At 57.0% G+C, this 20,997-nt stretch overlaps 1 protein-coding gene across 1 annotated transcript; it reads right to left on the minus strand.

The window, feature by feature from the left end:
* Positions 1-625: 625 nt before the first annotated feature.
* Positions 626-16,727, minus strand: IKBKE (inhibitor of nuclear factor kappa B kinase subunit epsilon). The gene is made up of 20 exons (XM_040085846.2): positions 16,546-16,727; positions 15,699-15,839; positions 15,489-15,618; positions 14,103-14,284; positions 13,284-13,444; positions 12,150-12,260; positions 11,761-11,940; positions 11,230-11,432; positions 10,441-10,505; positions 10,059-10,150; positions 9,300-9,401; positions 7,576-7,645; positions 7,385-7,497; positions 6,888-6,964; positions 6,611-6,650; positions 5,772-5,873; positions 3,926-4,022; positions 2,918-3,021; positions 1,455-1,526; positions 626-962 (listed from the first exon to the last, which is right to left on the minus strand). The coding sequence occupies exons 1-20, from the start codon at positions 16,630-16,632 to the stop codon at positions 929-931; spliced, it is 2,163 nt and encodes a 720-aa protein (XP_039941780.1). The 5' UTR covers positions 16,633-16,727; the 3' UTR covers positions 626-928.
* Between the last annotated feature and the right edge of the window lie 4,270 nt (positions 16,728-20,997).

Genomic DNA, 20,997 nt, shown 5'->3' on the forward strand with positions numbered 1-20,997 from the left:
GGGATGGATGTGTCCCGGCACCGGGATGTGCCAAGGGAGGGGTGGGATGAGCCCAGCAGGGTGGGGTCGGTCACCCTGCCCGCTCCGGACACTGCTCCTGGGATGGGGCTGTGGGATGGGGCTGTGGGATGGGGCTGTGGGATGGGGCTGTGGGATGGGGTGACAGCCCATAAATCACGCTGGGGACAGCCTGGGGAGGTGGTTGGTTCTTCCCATGGACATCTCCCGATCCCATCTCCCACTCCGGGACCCCGGCAGTCCCTATCGCCGTTCCACACGCTGCCCCGGCTGATAATCCGGGAATTACAGCTCCTCATCAACGCCAAGGTGAAAAAATTGTCTGGAAACCAGAGCAGAGCGAGTGCCCCTAGCAAAGGGCTGGGCCAGCAGGGCCCTGCCGCAGCTCTCTGCGTGATTCCCGAGGGTGGGAGCGATGTGTTCCCCTTCCATCCTGTCTGTCTGGAGCATTGACAGCAGGGAAGGGCTGGGAATGTCTTCCCAGGGCAGCTCCAAGCACTCACAGCCACCAGCACCCCCCCTGCCTCACTCCAGCACGTCAAAAGTGGGAAAAAACTCCTAAATTAAGAGGACAAAAGGCGAAGCTGCTTCTTCTCCTCATGTGACACAGAGACATAGAGAAACCATAGAAACACCAAGTCCTTCAAGCATGTTTTAAAAATAAAAAGATAAAATTTTCTGGCCATTTTCCGGCCAAACTCGCAGAGGCTTGGGGCACTCAGAGCCGATGGGGGTGAAGGTGCAAAGTGCCGGAGCACAGAGGTAGGACACAGAGAGCTCCCAGGGCACAGAGGTAGGACACAGAGAGCTCCCAGGGCACGGAAATCCGATGGCTCCGTCGCTCCAGGCGCTGTGAATTCCCTGCGGTGGAAGTGGTTTTGCTTCAGCAGCTGCACCTTCGCCGTGTCCCTCAAACGCTGGGAGTGGGAGCAGCCCCACCCAACCTGCAGGGACAAAACCAAGGGATTTAGGCCAGATGTGGTCCTAAAAACAGGGCTGAATCCCCGGTTCCTTGGGTTTTGGTCTTTTAAGTCTCCCAGACATGGTGCTGTCCATTCAGAGCCTCAAGAAAAGGATGCAGAGGAGGGAAATCACAGGACCAGCAGTGGACACTGGGTTTTGCAGGGATTTTCATACAGAAGGAGAAACATCTCCTGCCCCAAGGCAGTGAACAGCACTGAGTGTTGGACAGCACAGGGAAAGGGCTGGGAAGAGGGTGAAGAAATGACGGAGAAGTTTGTGGCTAAAACTCCAAGAAAAGAGAAATTCTGCTGCTGCCAGACCACGATGCAAACGTGGGGCAGTTAAAAACCCCAGGTGAACCACCCCGGGAGCGAGTGTGGCTCCCAGGGAGCACAGCCAGAGCCTCCACACATTCCTGGTGGGAGGAGCGGGGATCCCTGCCCCCAGCAGCAGCCCTGGGGGCTCTCACTCACCGCTCGATGATGCTGTTGTTGAGCTGGAGATCACAGGTGACCGACCTCATCTGCTCCAGCAGCTCCTGCATCCTGCGGGGACAGAGCCAGCCCTGATTCCTGCATCTTGGAGACACAGAAAACCCTAATTCCTGCATGGACACAGCCAGCCCTGATTCCTGCATCCTGAGACACAGCGAACCCTAATTCCTGCATGGACAGAGCCAGCCCTGATTCCTGCATCCTGAGACACAGCCAACCCTAATTCCTGCATGGACACAGCCAGCCCTGATTCCTGCATCCTGAGACAGAGCCAACCCTGATTCCTGCATCCTGAGACAGAGCCAGCCCTGATTCCTGCATCCTGAGACACAGCCAGCCCTAATTCCTGCATGGACACAGCCAGCCCTAATTCCTGCATCCTGCGGGGACAGAGCCAGCCCTGATTCCTGCATCTTGGAGACACAGAAAACCCTAATTCCTGCATGGACACAGCCAGTCCTGATTCCTGCATGGACACAGCCAGCCCTGATTCCTGCATCCTGAGACAGAGCCAGCCCTGATTCCTGCATGGACAGAGCCAGCCCTGATTCCTGCATCTTGGAGACACAGCCAGCCCTGATTCCTGCATGGACACAGCCAGCCCTGATCCCTGCATCCTGCGGGGACAGAGCCAGCCCTAATTCCTGCATGGACACAGCCAGTCCTAATTCCTGCATCCTGAGACAGAGCCAGCCCTGATTCCTGCATCCTGGAGACAGAGCCAGCCCTGATTCCTGCATGGACACAGCCAGTCCTGATTCCTGCATGGACACAGCCAGCCCTGATTCCTGCATCCTGAGACAGAGCCAGTCCTAATTCCTGCATCTTGGAGACACAGAAAACCCTAATTCCTGCATCCTGGAGACACAGCCAGCCCTGATTCCTGCATCCTGAGACAGAGCCAGCCCTGATTCCTGCATCCTGAGACACAGCCAGCCCTGATTCCTGCATGGACAGAGCCAGCCCTGATTCCTGCATCTTGGAGACACAGCCAGCCCTAATTCCTGCATGGACACAGCCAGCCCTGATCCCTGCATCCTGAGACAGAGCCAACCCTGATTCCTGCATCTTGGAGACACAGAAAACCCTAATTCCTGCATCCTGAGGCACAGCCAGCCCTAAATCCTGCATCCTGAGACAGAGCCAGCCCTGATTCCTGCATGGACAGAGCCAGCCCTGATTCCTGCATCTTGGAGACACAGCCAGCCCTGATTCCTGCATGGACACAGCTAGCCCTTACTCCTGCCGTGCTCAGTCCCTGCTTCCCACGGGAGCAGCTCCTGCTGAAGGGCTGGGATGTCCCCCGGCACGCCGGGCAGGGCTCACCCCCGGCAGGGTGGGTGGGAGTTTCCCAGCCCCGCGGCCACAGATCCCTCACTCCGTTCCCGAGGATGAGCAGCAGGAGGTTCTGCTCCTCCCCGATCCCCCTGGCAGGGACTCACCCCAGAACCATCTCCTGGCGTGCCTGGCTCAGCGGGACGGGGGAGGGCGCGGGAGGAGCCGCGGCCAAATCCCAGTTCTCCGTCTGGAGAAGCCTGTCCAGAGCCTGTGGAGATGGAGAATCTGTCTGTGGGGCTGACCCCAAACAGCCAGCGGCAGCCACCCAGCACTGCTCCAGGGTGAGAGGAATGACAGATTTGTGTCTACAAAAAAGCCCGGGGTCTGCTGGTAAATAAAACTGGCAATGAGAGGTAAACAAACAAACAAACAAACCAAAACTATGGGAAGGGTTCCACTGATGGATGGATGGAAAAGAAGATATTTGCCTTTACAAACAGACTGTGGGCTTGCTGATAAGTGAAATGGGATGGTGAAAGATGGAAGAAGCAATGGGGAAAACCCATGAATTCCATAAGAATTAAAAATTAAAAGGGGGGTTATACATTAAAGGGGAAATTTAGGTATTGGGCACTCCAGGAAGTCTGTACGTCTCAAGTACTTCAGGCAGTAGGGAAAGAGAGAGGGAAATGCGGCCGGGAAATTGGGATAAAAAGGAGACTGCGTCCTCCAAAATCTGAGAGACCCCAGGGGAAATGCCCCATGGTCTCTCCCTTTATTGGAATAAAAAAAAAGGACTCTTTTTTGCCCATAAACCTCTGGTGTTTGTGGATTAATTTTCCTAACAAGCACAAACTAAATAAACAACCCAAGCACATGCAGCAGGAGGTTGTGCCCCAGCTCAGCAGCTGGAGGTGAAGCAGCATTTTCCTCCCGCTGTAATTCCCATTTACCGGACACGGACAATCCTTGTGGCACCTTTGCCGAAGGTTTCCCCACTCCCTGCTCACGCAGAGGGACAAAACAACACCTCCAGCTCGGATCAGCCACAAAAACAAACCGCAGCAAGGGGTTTGAAAACACCCCAGGGCTGCCCTGATGGTCCCGGGTGCTCCCGGAGCCCGGAGAGGGGAGCAGGAGGAGGCTGTGGAACCACAACCACGGACACCTACGCCCTGCAGGCAGTCCTGGCACTCCATCATCTCCACGCTGCAGGAGCTGATGCGGTTGCTGAGCCTCTTCAGGTGCTTCTTGATCTCACAAACTTTCCTGGAAAGAGAAAATGAGGACAAAAAAACCCTCCCGGTCAGCGCCTGGCTGATTTCCTCTGCGCGTTCCGACCGCGCGCCGCTTTCTGCTGGGTTCAGAATCCTGGAGGGAAGCGAGCGAGCCACAGCAGAGCTGCGACCACAGCTGCAGCTCCAACAGCCAGCACCGGCCAGGCTGTCCAAACAGCTCCAACAGCTAATTAATTAGGGAAAGTTGCTCGGAAATGAGGCAGCTCAGGCCCATCACCTCACCCAGCACAGGCAGGGATCGTTGTCCCTTGGAGGACTGAGCATGCACCCAAAAACAGGCTCCTCACACCCAGCAGGCACACCAGGAGTTGTACAAAAAAAATAATAAAAATGTTTGGTTTGGCTTAAAAAAAAAAAAACAAACAAAACACAAAACCAAAGGAAAGAGTATTTCAGGTGAATGATCCACCTCAAATCCCCAGAAAAACAACCAGCACCCCACAGAGCCTGGCAGGAAAGAAAACAGGACAATTAAAACTGAAGTAATGAGAAATTAAAAATATCCAGCCGTGACTCATGGTGCTTTCTCCATGAGGACAGGAAAACAGGTACAAAAATACCCCAGGAAAACATGGGGAAGGTTTGTTTTTGGTTTTGGTTTTTTTTTCCCCTCCCTGTGAGCAGAGGTAAAACCCTGCTCTAGTGCAGACAGACCTCCTGCACTGCACGGATTTTGTGGGGCTCCACATCCGGGGGGGAATCCCAAATCCAAGAGAAAATTCCCGCTGAAACTGAGGGAGATTGAATTGCCTGTGGTGGGACAGGGTGATGAGGGACACAGTTCTTGTCCTGAGAGTGAAACCTGCCTTTGGGTGAGGGTTGGCAGCATGGAAACGCCTGGTGGGATGAGCTGGGGCTGGGAATGGGAGAAGGATGGGAAAAACCTGGGGAAAAACTGGGCTAGGGCAGGGAAAAGACTGGGAAAAAACTGGGCTAGGGCAGGGAAAAGGCAAAGAGGAGGCAGGGAGAGCACAAGGACAGGGCAGACCCCGCCCTCAGCTCCTGAGGAATTCTGAGCATCCAAATCAAACTTCGAGCTTAAAAACCCCCTCCACTCGTGAATCCAGCCCCGGGCTGCTCCCCACCAGAAACGGGACCGGGTCAAAAAAACCGGGTTTAATTGTAAGGTATTCCAGAAACTCCTCCTCCCTCCACCCACAGCGGCAGCCCAGGGGAGGCTGCTCCTCTCCAAAAGCAAACCTTGCCACGAAAATCCGATTTTTGCACCGCCCTCTCCCCCTTTTTGCCTTTACAAATTTGCCTCCCCCTCTCGATGGCTGCGGGGTCATTTGCTCTTTGCATTAATCCCCAATTTGTTTAACAGCAAATCATGCCTGCTAAGTAGATCTCTCTGTCTCAATTCTGTCCCCATAAAATAACCTCTCTCTCTCCCCACGCCAGAGCAAGGAAACAGCTGCTCCAACCCCAGCTGCAAGCTTTGGGGCTTTTTTTTTTTTTTTTTTTTTTTTTTTTTTTTTAAATAAACTTAAAATAGCGGGGCAGACCTGTGGGAGAGGAGGCAGCCCACGCTCCAGGATTTCCAGTGGGCTCACGGAGCTGTCTGAGGCTTTGCCACCCCTTTGCAATCCCTCAGCACTTCCCGAAATCCCCATTCCCATCTCCATCCACAGCAGAGAGCACGGGGAAGCCCCGACCCTTGGTGGGTTACTCCAAGCCCCAAATCCCGGTGGAGGGGATGTTTTAGGAGGAGGGTTGGTACCTCATCCTGCTGCTGTGCAGGGCCAGGGCCTCCTGGTACTGCTGGACACAGCCGTTCTGGAAAATGGACAGAACCCTCCTGGCCAGGCTCCCCAAATTCAGCCTAAACCCGGGAACGAGAGAGAGAACAACAATCATTTCCTTAAATTCATGAAAATTAACATCCCAGGAAACCTAAAGCTGCCTCCTGAATGGAGGAAGAGGGGCTGGATGCTCGGAAAGGAATTACAGAGAGAACAAACCCTGACGGGGATGGAGAGGGAGGTTTGGGGGGCTGCAGTCACCGCCCCCAGGGCACTGCTGAGAAATCTCTGCCTCGGGATTTAAGGCTCCAGGTTGGACTGAGCATTGAGACATTGTGAAATTCCACCCTCCCTCCTGCACCGTGAGGTGGGGATTTTACTAAATCCCCCTGGTGCCGGTGGGAAGCGAAAGGAGGATTCTTGAAGGGACAAAACCCATCAGGCTCTTCCCTGCCGCTGCAGTTAGGCAGACAGGGAAGCAGGGACACCTCCTAAATCAGCACCTCAGTGAATAAACGGCTTCAGACCAAGCCCTGAGCGAGCAGCAGCCTGGAAAGAGTCTCTCCCCTCATCCAGCACAGGGATTGTGGCCCTAAAGCCTCTCCCCATCTCCACCTCTGCAGAGCTTCTCCCACAGCTTCATCTGATGGCTTGAGACCTTCACTGTGAGAGGTCCTGCGAGGAGGAACCCGCACAGGAACCACCTCTGACGGCACCAGGGACAATTCACCTCCCCCTGGGACCCAGCCAGAGTCACCAAACACCGCCCTGGCCCCGGCAGGGGCAGGTCCCGGGGGGGCAGCGGGGTGGGACTCACTTGTCCAGTTTGTGGATTTGCTCCTCGTTGTAGCCCAGCCCTGGGGGAGGAAGGACACGGTCACCACTCACATCCCGCTCAGAGCCCAGTGGCAATTTCACAGCACCCGGGGGATTTCCCTGGCTCAGCCCCCGGGGCCAGTGTCGGGACACAGACTCTCTACAAGGTCCCTTCCAGCCCAAAGCGTTCCGCGAAAGCTCTGCCAGTCCCAGCAACGCCAGACCATCCATTTCCCCAGGGGACATTCCCACCCCGTGTCCCCCGGGTCAGCACTCACGCAGACACGTCCTGGCCCTCTTGAACTGCTTGTAGATCACCTGCATCTTCTCCAGGCAGCACTCGATCTGCTGGATGCTGCGGGGGCACAGGGGACAGGGCGTGAGGCCACTCCAGAGGGGGTGAGGCCGGGGTGAAACCATCATTCTGGGGTGAAACCATCATTCTGGGGTGAAACCATCATTTTGGGGTGAAACCATCCTTTTGGGGTGAAACCATCCTTTTGGGGTGAAATCATCGCTTTGGGGTGAAACCATCATTTTGGGGTGAAATCATCGCTTTGGAGTGAAACCATCCTTTCGGGGTGAAACCATCCTTTTGGGGTGAAACCATCATTTTGGGGTGAAACCACCCTTTTGGGGTGAACCCACCCTTTTGGGGGGTGCTGTGAGTCGGGGGCACTGCTGCCCGTGTCGGTGTGCAGGGACAGCGCCCGGCAGGGGAGCAGCTCCACGCGGGTGGGCACAGCCGAGCGGCGCCGGGGATTCCACCACAAACCTTTTGTCTTCGTGCACTTGCTGCCCGTCCTTCGCCAGCTCGGCCAAAATCCCATCCAGGGCCCCCTGGAAGTCGAAGATGCTGCGGGAGCACTGGGAGAGCTCCTCGTCCACCTGCGGGGGAGAGGGGAGGGGATGGGAGCAGCTGCTCCGAGAGCCCTGGGGGCTCCCGGGGCTGGGGATGCTCCTCACCCTCCGCAGCCTCGTCCTCAGCACGTCCAGCCCGGCTGGGGCCCTGCCGCCCGCAGGGACGGCCTCGCACCTGAGGGACCACAGGAAAGGAAGATTCCTGAAGGAGGAAACCACCCAGAGCCAGCGGTGGCTGGAGCAGGGGAATCCAGGGATCCACCTGGCGCAAAGCCATCTCCTTGGGCAGGGGGAGGAATGACAGATTTGTCTCTACAAACAAGCCCTGGGTCTGCTGGCAGGTAAAACTGGCACTGGGAGAGAAAAGGAACGATGGGAAGGGTTCCGCTGATTGATGGATGGAAAAGAAGATATTTGCCATGACAAAAAGACCGTGGGCTTGCTGATAAGTGAAATGGGGTGGTGAAAGATGAAAGAACAATGAGGAAAACCCATGAACTCCATAAGAATTAAAAATTAAAAGGGGGTTTATAGTTTAAAGGGGAATTTTAGGTATCAGGCACTCTGGGAAGTCTGCATCTCTCAAGTACCTCAGGCAGTGAGGGAAGAGAGAGGGAAAGGTGGCTGGGAAATTGGGATAAAAAGGAGGCTGCGTCCTCCAAAATCTGAGGGACCCCAGGGGAAATGCCCCATGGCCTCTCCCTTTATTGGAATAAAGTAAAAGGACTCCTCTGTGTCCTTTTTGGACATAAACCTCTGGCGTTTGTGGATTAATTTCCCTAAGAGCAGCAACTCAGATCTGAGGCACGAGATGCAAAGCGCTGATCTGGTAAAAAAAAAACAAAAGCAAAACCAAAAAAACACGCTCGCCCCGTTGTGTCCAATTTGTTCCAAAATCGTTGGTTTGACACCCACTGGCTTCAGGCCAGCTCGGATGATGCTGTCTGTGCCCCTGCAGCTGGCACTGAGCGTGGCACGCTGGCTAAGTCAGCAGAAATATTCCTGCTGCTGGAAGGAAGGGCTGGGAGAGCCAGAGCATCCAGCTGCAGCATTGCTGCTCTTGGCACTCCAGCCCCCAGCCCTGCACTCCATGGGAACCATGTGTCCTTGTTATTTTATTTTATTTTTTTTTTTTTTTCAGATGAAATGGAAATGAGGAGACGTTGCTAAATGGCAAAGAATGAAAGAACCCAGCGGCAAAGAATTTTTCCACTACGGCGACAACAACAACAACAAAAAGCAGCAGAAAAGCAAAATACCCCTGGGTTGGTTGAGATAAGATGGGTTCAGCTTGGCCCAGGGCAGCTGGGTGGGAGGGGGTGTGGGGAAGGGGAAGCTTCAGGGCAGCCCAGGGTCTCTCCATAATTCAGTGGGGACTCCTGGCAGGGAATAGAGCATTTCCCTGTGGGTGGTGGGATGTTGGATCCCTGGGAATGCAGCCCCACTCTCCGGGGCTGGTGATAGGGGCCAGACCCCCGTGCGGTCCTGGAGCTGCCCTTTCTTTTATCCCAACTCCATTTTCCTTTCCCTGCAGCTGGCAGCAGCCCTGGCTCCTTCCTGCTCCAGGGCTGCAACAGCCACAAAACCCCAGAGCAGGAGCCAGAGGCAGGAATAACCCTGGGCTCCTGTGAAACCAAGACCTGATCATTAAAAACTGAAGCACAGAGGGAGAAATGCCCAGAGCAGCTCATTTTCCCAGAGTGAAAAAACCCCTCCTGCCTCCCAGATCTGAGCTTACTCCTGGCGTTTTCCCTATTCCCGATTATCCAGGTGCCTTTGGGAGCCCCGTATCTCCCCAGCCACAGCCCAGAGCTGCGAAGCTCACTCACAGCACGTGTGTCCTCCCCTCGGTGAGTTGCAGGCAGGCGAGCACGGAGTGAGCTCCTCTCCTCTGCTCCAAAATCCTGGAGCACTCCGTCCTCAGGTTCCCGCTGCCGAGAGAGAGAACAGCCCCTGCAACACGGGCTCCCTGCAGTCACAGCCCCATCCCGGAACGCGCCAGGGGTGGGGATGGACCCGGAGGCTTCTCCTGACACTGAGGGCTGGAGGAACCGAAATGTAGGTGTGGCTGCTGCTTTTAGGGTCTCTCACCCCCTGCTCACCGTCCCACCCCAAAAGGAGTGGGTGGGACAGGGAAATTCGTCACGGAATGGTTTGGGTCGGAAGGGACCGTAAAGCTCATCTCATTCCAACGCCCTGCCCTGGGCAGGAACACTGCTGATAGATGCACACAGTGATGAAAATAATAATAATAATAATAATAATAGTAATAATAGTAATAATAATAATAGTAATAGTAGTAATAATAATAATAATAATAATAATAATAGTAATAATTCTGCTCTTTCACTCAGCCTCTCCTAAACTGAAAAAAAAGCGCGACCCACAAGGAACGAAAGAGGACAGGAGCATCCTCACAACGCTGAGTTTCTCCTCCAGCTGCAGCCCCATGGGGACGCCCTGCCCCTCCTCCCTGCAGGCCCCCCAGGACCCTGCCCCAGCACCCCGCAGGGGGCAGAACCCTCCAGGGAACCCCCAAACCCCGCAGGGCCGGGCGGGGCCGCGTCCCCCCGTGCCCCATCACTCACATCACCCAGTGGAGACCCCTGGCCAGCAGCTCCCGGCCCCTCCGCAGCGCCTGCCCCACGCGCAGGGTCTGGTGAGCGGCACCCACGGCGCTCTGCGTGGCAAAGGGCACTGCCAGGACCTGCGCCAGGCACTGGGCACTGCCAGGACCTGCGCCAGGCACTGGGCACTGCCATGGCGTGTGCCAGGCACAGGGCACTGCCAGGACCTGTGCCAGGCACGGGGCACTGCCATGGTGTGTGCCAGGCACAGGGCACTGCCAGGACCTGCGCCAGGCACATGGAACTGCCAGGACCTGTGCCAGGCACTGGGCACTCTCAGGGTCTGTACCAGGCACACGGCACTCCAGCACGGCTGCCCCGGAGCCCTGGCACACGCACCCACCTTGGCTGCGCTGCAGTCGGCCACCACATCCACCCTGGGCACCAGCTTGGGGAAGTCCAGCGCCGCTGGAAAGACAGGCAGGGCCGGGGGGCTCTGTGCCCCAGCTGCTGGCTGTGGGCAGCTCCCACCCGCCAAATGAACCCCGTGGCCACTCGGGGTTTCAGCCTCGGTGCTGGAGGCTCAGCGCAGCCCTCCGAGGGATTTGGGGAGCGTGGATGAGGGCAGGAATTCCCCGCAAAGCCCAGGGTGGCCGGGGAGCAGCAGCACACGGCAGGGGGAACCCGACCCTGAAATCACCCGATCCAGGGGGAATGGGAGCTGGCACTGGGAACTGGCATCGGGGTTGGGAATTAGCACTGGGAACTGGCATCGGGGTTGGGAATTAGCACTGGGAACTGGCATCGGGGTTGGGAATTAGCACTGGGAACTGGCATCGGGGTTGGGAATTGGCACTGGGAACTGGCATCAGGGTTGGGAATTAGCACTGGGAACTGGCATCAGGGTTGGGATTTGGCACTGGGAACCAGTACTCCTGCTGCTGGAACTGGGGTCACTACTGGGAATGGGGACTGGCACAACCTGGCAGTGGGAAAAGCGACCAGTTTGGTGAACTGGGAAACCCGTTGGGAACTGGGAGCCAGGGAAACACTGCCCAGGCACTAAGACCTGGGATCATGGGCCCGTCTCCCAGTTGGGAAATGGGAAATCTCCCAGGATAATAACTGGAACAAATCCCTCTTCCAACAGCCGCTGTCCTGCCGTGCCACATCTCCAACCGGCCACACTCACGGTCTCTGTACTGAACCCCCACCACGTCCTCGGGCTGCTCTGAGGTGCTCAGCAAGGTCAGGGGGCTGCTCTCGGTGGTTCTGCAGAAATGACGAGCTTGTAGATTGGGATCCAGCTCGTACAGGTGTCCTTCAAAAAAATATTCTTGATGGTGAGGGACTATATTTGTTTGCTTGAAGACGGCATCTAAAAACATGGTGGTACTGAAATGGAGAAAGAAGTGAAAGGACGGGGATAAGTAGTGGGGTGAGCACACAGATTTCCATCCCTTTAGCAGCCTGCTGCCCTCAAAATACCAAAATGTTGATATTTTCCCTTGGCAAAATATCAGAGAGGTCAGCAGGACACCTCCCTGGGGCTCTCACAGCTCCGTCAGGGCACTCCCAGCAGAGGCTGGTGCGAGCCTGGTGTGCTTTCACCTGGCTTGGGAGCCGTGCAAAGGGAATGCTGCTGCCCCCAGGCTCCCCTATTAACATGAGGGGCTGAGGCTTCTGCACCCCGCTCCCAAATTTACCTCCAGCACGGCCTTACGTGTTGTAGGAGTGGATGTAGATGCGATGGGAGGACGCCTGCTGCAGGGAGAACACGTCCACCACGATCCTGTGCAAAATGTCGTTGGTTCCTGCAAAAAACTGGTCGAAGCCCCAGCACTTCTCCTGATCCACCTCCAGGATATTGGCCAAGATGGGGATCAGCTGGTCCTTCAGCCCCCTGCAGCAGCAAGGGAAGAGGAGAGGCTTGCACGGACTGTCGCGACCCCGAGGCACGATCCCCTCCCTGCCCCGCGCCCCCTCCTCCTGCCAGCAAAGCAGAGATCTGCTCCCAGAGCCGCGACACCCGAGGACGAAAAGTTTCTCTGCCTTGTCAACCCCGCCCCGGGCTGTGCGAGGACACGGCAGCCCCAGCAAAGGGACGCTCACGCGGAGAGGCGGCAGGTGATGGGCAGCTCGTAGCTCCACTCGATGCTCCCGTTCTCCTGCCTCTGGATCCCCGCAATGGCCCCAGGAGGCTTCTCCGTGGTGATTTTGTACCTGTGCGAAGGGAATCGCTCGCTGCCGGCTCCAGCCGAGCTGTCGCCGAGACACACACAGCAGCCACACGCAGACAAGAGGTTTTGCAGAGCAGAGGTTTCTCCGTCCAGCCCAAAAGCTGAAATCCAGGCGGAGAGGGAGCCTCTTTGTTTTATTTCTTACTTTTTATACATTTGTGGGTCTAGCAGAAGATTGGCTTCTGGGGTTTTTCACCCCTCAGCCAAGTGGCTAAACCAACTGTCAGTTACAATTGTTTTCAGGTTAGAAATATGCAAACAAAGGACAGAGAATGAAAAACAAAGGATTTGTTTATGTTACATCTGTGGGAAAAGGTAGAAAACTGTTGGGGGCTGAACTCAAATCTAGTGTCTCTCTGAGCCTTGGGCTCTGGGCTGGGGTCCCAGACCTCTCTGCCCAGGTCTCTGACCCTCTAAGGCAACTAAAGGAATGCCCTGGACTCTAACAGAAAACTGCTCTTAATATTGTACAATAACTAAAAAGATCTGACTCCATTTATGAAAATCAAAAAGGCTATAAAAAACTCAGAAAAACCAGGGTAACACCGAGCCAGCTCTGCGTGGGGTGCAGGGAAAGGGCAGAGCGTGGACGTGCTAGGAAAGACAGGATCCACTGGGAGGGAAAACCAAGTTCCCAAAGGTAAAATGCTGCAAGGAGCAGCCAAAACCTTCCAAGCGAGCACCAACCCTGCCTCCCCTTCCAGCTGTTTAGCCAGGAGGTCACGGGAATGCGTTTTATAGAATCCTACAATTATCTGGGTCGGAAGGGACCTTAAAGACCATCTGGTTCCACCCTCTGCTACGGGCTGGGGAGCCCCCCGTGCTCAGTGCTCCATCCCAAGCATCCCATTTGGGGGGAGAGCACGGCAAACGGGAGAGGGATTCTTCCCCACGCTGCACACACAGGCCCCTGCTCAGAGCCTGGAGGTCATTTGGGGTTACAGCAGCAGTGAGCGACCCCTGGCACCGCCCCAGCTCCCCACCCGGCGCCGGGCACGGGACCTACATGATCTCCTTGTTCCTGCGGGGTCCCCCGAAGGGCACGAAGGGGAGGCTGCCGGTGGCAGCGTGGTAGAAGGTGACGCCGATGCTCCAGAGGTCCACGGTGACCCCGAACGCCTTCTGCTGCGGCTTGCGCAGCACGGCTCGCTCGTACACATCGGGGTGCTGCGGGGAGGCGCACGGGGACGGAGAAAGATCATCACCCACAACAGACATCGGGGTCCTCCGCAAAAAATCGTCATCCAGAACAGAGCTCGGGGCTCTCCGCAAAAAATCATCATCCAAAACAGGGCTCGGGGTCCTCCACAAAAATCATCATCCAAAACAGGGCTCGGGGTCCTCCACAAAAATCGTCATCCAAAACAGAGCTCGGGGTCCTCCACAAAAATCATCATCCAAAACAGAGCCAGGGGTCCTCCCCAAAAATCATCACCCAGAACAGAGCTGGGGCCCTCCCCAAAAACCATCATTCAAAACAGCTTTGAGTCCTCCCAAAAATCATCATCCAAAACAGAGCCAGGGGTCCTCCCCAAAAATCGTCATCCAAAACAGGGCTCGGGGTCCTCCACAAAAATCATCATCCAAAACACAGCTTGGGGCCCTCCCCAAAAACCATCACCCACAACAGAGCCCAGGGTCCTCCCCAAAAATCATCACCTGCAACAGCTCTGGGTCCTCCCCAAAACCATCCCCTGCAACCCTGCCACAAAGCACCGAGCCCCTCCCCTTCCAAAACCACGGATCAGGCTCCCCAAGGTGCCGGATTGAGGGACGGGATCAGCCTCCCCCATGCCCCCACCGGCCTGGTTCGTGCCCCGCTCACCAGGTACTCCTCTGTGCCGTAGACGGACACGAACTTCTCATCGTCCTCCAGCTCCCGGGCGGCTCCGAAATCCGTCAGTTTGTAGATGCTCCGCCCGTCCTCCCCCACCAGGCGCATGATGTTGCCGGGTTTGATGTCCCTGTGCACGACGCCGTTCTCACGGAGGTGGTTCATCCCTGCCACTGGGCACACACGGAGAGGCAGAATTCCTGTGTGGGGCTGGGGCACCGGGCTCCCGGGGGGGCTCGGTTTGAATTTAGGAAGGAGAAAATAAATTCTGATTTCTGATTTTGTGTCAAAGGCTGGGACCACCAGCATGAGCTTGTATCAAAATTGGTTTGGATAACAGCGGCTAGCAAATAAAATTGGTAAAGAAAAAAAAAAAAAGAAAATAAGTTTATTTTTACCCAAGAGGTTTTTGGTTTGTTGCTTTCGTTGTTTGTTGTTGTTTTGGTTTTTTTTTTTCCTGCTAGGAGGTTGTCAGCTCACCTTCGCATATTTCATTAAAATATTTATTCCAACGGTGTGTTCTGATTTTACGAGTTATATAAATAAGTACATAAACCGCTTTAAACTCCTGAAACCAAGAGGGGATAAACCCCACTTAGATGGGCACCAGTGTGACTGGGGAGCACGAGGGCACGGCAGGGCACAGCCCGAGGGCACGGCAGCTTCCCAGAGCGAGGAGAAGCCCCCAGCGCAGAGCTGCAGCCCACCCTGCTCAGGGGGGCAGATTCTGAACCCTCACTGCATCTCAGGGCTGCAGCGTGCAGGGTCCCAGCAGCACTGGGGGTTCCTGCAGCACTGGGGGATCCCAGCAGCACTGGGGGGTTCCTGCAGCATTGGGGGTCCCAGCAGCACTGGGGATCACAGCAGCACTGGGGGTTCCTGCAGCACTGGGGGTTCCTGCAGCACTGGTGGGTCCCAGCAGCACTGGGGGTTCCTGCAGCATTGGTGGGTTCCAGCAGCACTGGGGGTCCCAGCAGCACTGGGGGGTCCCAGCAGCACTGGGGGTTCCAGCAGCACTGGGGATCACAGCAGCACTGGGGGATCCCAGCAGCACGGGGGGTCCCAGCAGCACTGGTGGGTTCCAGCAGCACTGGGGGGTTCCAGCAGCACTGGAGGTCCCAGCAGCACTGGTGGGCTCCAGCAGCACTGGGGGGTTCCTGCAGCACTGGGGAGTTCCTGCAGCACTGGGGATCACAGCAGCACTGGAGGGTTCCTGCAGCACTGGGGGATCCCAGCAGCACTGGGGGGATCCCAGCAGCACCGGGGGGTTCCTGCAGCACTGGTGGGTTCCAGCAGCACTGGGGGGTCCCAGCAGCACCGGGGGGTCCCCAGACAGGGGGGTCTCAGTCCCTGGCGGCCCCCGGCCCCCGCGCTCACCCACGCACTGCAGCACGATGAGGAACTCGGACTCGGCCAGGCCAAAGGCGTTGGCCGGCTCCTCCAGCACGTTCAGCAGGCTGCCGCTGGAGCAATATTCCATCACCAGCACCTTCTGCTTGCTGCTGCCCTGCGGGGGGAGATGCCCGGGGGGCTCAGCCAGCCCCGGCCGGCAGCAGCTCTGCGAAGCCCACGGGGGTGCCCACTCACCGTCTCCTCCACGGCGAACAGCTTGACGATGTTTTTGTGGTTCAGCTTCCGCAGCATCTCGAACTCTCTCATCTGGACCTCCTGGGGCCGCAGGTAGCTGGCATTGTTAAAGACCTTCACAGCAACCAGCTCGCCCGATTTCTGGGGGAAAAAGAGGGGAAGAAAACACGAGGTGATGTCGTTCACGCGCAGAGCAGCTCCAAGAGCTCTGCCACGGCTGCCACACCTCGCTCGGGATGGAAATGACTCCTCTGTCTGCTCCGCCGCACAAACAAACAAACAAACAAACAAACAAACAAACAAACAATCCGCTGCTCTTCACCTCCCTGCCCTTCCTGCCCCTGCTGCGTGTCTCTGCATTTATTCGGCTCCACGGAAAGTTCCCGTGCGGAGCCGAGGCCGGCGGCTCCCCCAGGGATGGGGATGATGCTCGCAGCCCGCTCCTGCAGTTCGCTCAGTAAACTTCAGAGGCTGCTGAGGAGGAGAGCCCCGCTCCAAGCCCGGCAAGTGTTTGCATGAAGTATGCAAATGCCCAAGGACGGGGTTTTCAAAACCTCTGGGCATTCCCCGGAAAACAGCTTTTTCCTCCTGCGCCGGCTCGGGAACGCGGCCGCGAGCACCCCCCAAAAAAAACCGCTCCGGACCCGCAGAGCAGGGGAAGGAGCCCCACGGAAAACGAAAACAAAACCCAAAGCAGCTCCTGAGCCGCTCCCCAGGCAGAAATCCCCCGGGAGGGAGAGCGGAGTGGAGCTCGGTCATCCCGTGGGGCGGGAGGGATGGGGAGCACCGGGGCTCTGGAATTTCGGGGTTCCTGCCCCCCGCCCCCCCACCAGCTGCCCCCGCTCACCTTGTTGCGAGCTTTGTAGACAGAGGCCGTGGCCCCCTGGCCCAGGAGGTCCTCGGTGCTCCACAGGTAGCTGGGGGTGCTCTGCATGTCCAGGGGGAGCCGCGGGGCTCAGCCCGGGCACCGCTGCCCTCCGAGCCCCGGCCTTTACCCCTCTGCGCCCGGCAGCGCTCCGGGAAACGCCGGCCAAGGCCGGCCGCTCCCCTGGGCAGCTTCCCCGGCAGCAGCGGGGCCAAGGCCGAGCATGGAGCGAGCTCTCAGCGCCGCCAGAACCCGCCCGGCCGGGACCTGCCGGGGCTGGCAGCGAAACCGCCGCGCGATGCCCCGAGCGGGGAGCGAAGGAGCGAGCGGCGCCTCCCCGGGCCGGGAACTGAAACCCGCGGATTGCAAAACCCGCCCGGCCAGCAGGAGGAAATGCCTCAGCTTCCTGCTCGAGAAAAAACTTCCCAGCCGTGCAGCCATCGCCGGGCACGCCGGGGGCTGAGCTCCGCCCGCCGCGGGCACCGCCGGGGCCGGGATTTGGGAGGCACAGGAGGCTCAGGATCCGTGTCCAGGCTCCGTGTCCAGCCCTCGTCCCTCGGGGAGCAGCACAGGGTCAGTGCTCGGCCCCTGGAACGGACCCAGCATCGCCCGGCAACGCTGGCGCTGAGCTCTGTGGGCTCCCCGTCCGGGATGTGGGATTCGGGGTGGGATTCGGGATGCAGGGTGGGATGCAGGATGCAGGGTGAGGTTAGGACAGAGTGGGATGTGGGATTCGGGGTGGGATGTGGGATGCAGGGTGGGATGTGGGATGCAGGGTGGGATGTCGGATGCAGGGTGAGGTGTAGGACGGGGTGGGATGTGGGATTCGGGGTGGGATGTGGGATGCAGTGTGGAATACTTATTGTGGGATGCAGGATGCAGGATGCAGGGTGGGATGTGGGATGCAGGGTGGGATGTAGGGTGCAGGGTGAGGTGTAGGACAGGATGGGATGTGGGATGCAGGGTGGGATGTGGGATTCAGGGTGGGATGTGGGATGCAGGGTGGGATGTGGGATGCAGGGTGGGATGTGGGATGCAGGGTGAGGTGTAGGACGGGGTGGGATGTGGGATGCAGGGTGGGATGTGGGATGCAGGGTGAGGTGTAGGACGGGGTGGGATGTGGGATGCAGGGTGCGATGTCGGATGCAGGGTGCAGAGCAGGATGTGGGATGCAGGATTCTGGGTGGAATATGTGATGTGGGATGCAGGATGTGGGGTCAGGGTGGGATGCAGGGCAGGATGTGGTGTTCAGGGCACTCTGCTGCCTGCACAGGGCAGAGTGGAGCTGCTCCTGTCCCTGCTCCCTCTGGCCCCCCCATGACCAGCTCAGCAGCAGGGTGCCCGTGTCAGGAATCATTCCAGGCTGGCGTGGATGTGTCTAAGGGTTCCATCCTCACCAATAAAGCCTCCAGGGGTCTGAGAGTCCACCAGCGTGTGGGGCACCCAAACATCGACACCCTTCACCAGCCTGCACACAAACTCCACCCCTGATGAGTTCCTCAATTCCTGCTGCGCTCCATTTTCCCAGCCATGGGGAAAATGCCTGGAGCAGCCTGCAGGGAGCTGAGGGCACAGCCTGGCCCTTTCCTTGAGCTTCTCCAGGGGTGCCCGGGGCTGGGAAGGGATGGCAGAGTCTCGGTTTAACCACCCGAAACCCGAAAGGGCTTTGATTGAAGCTGTTTTGCTGCAGCTCAGCTGACAGGAAGAGAAAGGGGCGGGGTGACTTCTTGAAATTGTGTCTAGTTTTACTTTCTGTGCATGCGGTGGCTGCGTCCTGAGAGCAGGGGCATCAGTCTGATCCTACAGCGCTGGCCGGGAGCGCAGGGAGCTCATCCTCAGCACCGGCCTGGCTTCGTCCAGCTCCTTTATCCTCTCTTCTGCCATCCTTTTACAATCCCCGGCTCATTTCCTCTCCCGGGTTGCCCCACCAGCAGGTTTTCTGCCTCCCAAATCCCCTCTGAACCCCAGGACTGGATGCGCGCACAGGGGATAAACCCAGGAGTGGTGGGAGAGAGGGTCTGGCACAGGCTGGGGGAGAGAAAAACCCGGCCTCGGGACGATTGGTGACAAGAGCTGATTGTTCCAGCTGGTGGCAGCAAAGCCCGGAGAACGAAGGACAAGCAGCGAGCTCTGGGTGCAGCAGGGACAGAAAACACGAGAACCCCGGCGGTGTCCCCGCGGGGTCAGTCACCCCCCAGCACTCACCACGGTGTTTCTTTGGCAAAAAATCACCACAGCGGGGTTTGCGAGGCAGGGCCGGACCCACCTGTGGCTTGATGAGGGTTTGAGAGAGAATCACGGCGTCTTCTGCTAGACAGGGAGCGAGGGAAAATCAAGAATCCCTTGTTCTCTGTGCCACCGCGTTGCTCTCTGGCTCCTAGAGCATGTTTTAAAAAGGAAAAAAAAACCGCCCCCAGCGTGCCCAGCCGGCTCTAGGGTGGTACCACAGAGGTTCTGGAGTGAAAGCATCCCGGATTTCCTGCTGTTCCCTACAAGGGATACGGGACAGGGAGCACAGGGATGCTCACCCCAGGGAGAGGGGGGACAAAATGCCTCAGGTAAACATCAAACCCCACTGAAATTAACTAATCCCTTCGAATCTTAGGAAAAAGAAGCCAAAATGACACAGCCCTGCCACGTTCCCCCCTCGCCACGCTCCGGAAAAGGCCTGTGGAAAATCCGAGATGGGGGAAAGCTGGTAATGATAATAATTATGATCCAATCCATAATCTCAGTCTTAAATCCTCTTTCCTGAGACAGTTGGGGGTCCATCCTCCGCAGGAAAATGACGAAGATTAAGCGCTGTTAAATCAGGTCACTGCCAGGGAAGAGTTTTCCCCGGGGAATCCTGTGGGGTGCGTGCGAGCCCGGGGTGGGGGAACACAGGGGTCAGGAATCACTGGGGTCACAGAAACAGTGGTTTGGGTTGGAAAAGACCATTAAAGTCTTATTCCATATCAGGGACAGCTTCCACCATCTCAGGGAGCTCCGGCCTGGCCTGGGATGCTCCCAGGGATCCAGGGGCACCCACAGCTGCTCCGGGCACCCTGTGCCAGGGCCTGCCCACCCTCCCAGGGAAGGATTCTTTCCCAATATCCCATCTGAACCCGCTCTCCTTCAGCCTCAGGCCCTTCCCTTGCCCCATCACCACATCCCTGGTGTTCCCCTCTGTGCCACCACGCTGCCCCGGCAGTGTCCCCATGCCCAGGATGGCACCGAGCACCCCGGGGGTCCTGCAGACCCTTCCTCAGCCCCTCACCAGCACCTCCAGCAACATTCCTGAGCATTCCAGGAGCCTCCCCGGGCCGTGCTCCCGCTCTGTCCCACTCAAACCCAGGACATCACACAGCGGCACGCTCAGGTCAGTGTTTCCACCATACCCAAAACATTTATTTCTCCAAAACTATTGCTAATGACAATGGATACATTTTGTTGCCTCAGTATGGGTTTAACACTTCCAACACATCGACTCCTAATACTGTACAATACTGTACCAAAAGGGGAAAGGGGGGGGGGGGGAAATAAACAAACAAACAAACAAACAAAAAAAGGCTGTACCTCCATATTGTACAGAGTTCTATGTACAAAGTACAATTTTACACAGTTTAATATATACACCATATATATATTGGTGTAGAAGACACGAAACAGTGGAAACTCATTTTAGCAAGAACATTCCATCCCACCACAGAAACAGCTGCTGTCGACAACCCCGGGTTCAGACAGAAAACCACAATTCCTCCACTTTGCACAACCCCATTTGTTCTCCTGCCTTTTCCTTTCCAGCAGGGAACCAGAGGTGGATTTCGGCAATGGCCCTGTCTGAGCTACATCGAGCTGGGCTTTCGGACAAGCTGCTGCTCACAAGTATTGCTCCAGCAGTTTGGCACACTCACGAGTCCAACCCCTCGGGCTCGGGCTGTTGTTCACACCTCAGGGCTGGAGGAAAGGCTGGGGAAGACCACGTCAGGAGGAAGGGCACTGCAGTGCCTCGGAAAAGGACGGGCCCACCTACGATTCCCACTGCAAACTGCTGAGTGTTTACCCTGTGTGAAGCTTGGCAGGTCAAGTATTAGCACGGCAGGGAGCTGCCTTCCCTCTCCACCTTTGCCTCTTTTCGGCCCGTGGCTGAAAAACGCTTTCATCCCAAACTACGTTAGAGGAAGCACAAAATTTAACAGGAAAAAAAAAAAAAAAACACAAAACCAACAAAACCCTTACATCTTCCAGGCCTCAAACTGCTGTTCTGGCATCTCTAGAGCCACCCAAATAGATGGTTTGCTGCTAGAACCAAGCCTGGAAAAGAATCCACCTGCCTTCTGGTGGGCGGCCACTTGTGCGTGACGCAGCCGGGGCCGTCCCGGCCCCGCAGGCACGAGGCAGAGGGTCAAGTATTTCTGGTTTTATTTTCTTATTTTCAAGTACCAGGTTGTC

The sequence above is a fragment of the Hirundo rustica genome, chromosome 24 (genome assembly GCF_015227805.2).
Source record: "Hirundo rustica isolate bHirRus1 chromosome 24, bHirRus1.pri.v3, whole genome shotgun sequence".
Lineage (NCBI taxonomy): Eukaryota > Metazoa > Chordata > Aves > Passeriformes > Hirundinidae > Hirundo > Hirundo rustica.

Coding starts and splice junctions, on each gene's coding strand:
- IKBKE (XM_040085846.2), bottom strand. CDS start 16,632: ATGCAGAGCACCCCCAGCTACCTGTGGAGCACCGAGGACCTCCTGGGC. Junction 11,941..12,149: donor ATCACCTGCCGCCTCTCCGC/GTGAGCGTCCCT, acceptor TTGCTGCTGCAG/GGGGCTGAAGGACCAGCTGA. Junction 10,506..11,229: donor GGGGGTTCAGTACAGAGACC/GTGAGTGTGGCC, acceptor CTGTCTTTCCAG/CGGCGCTGGACTTCCCCAAG.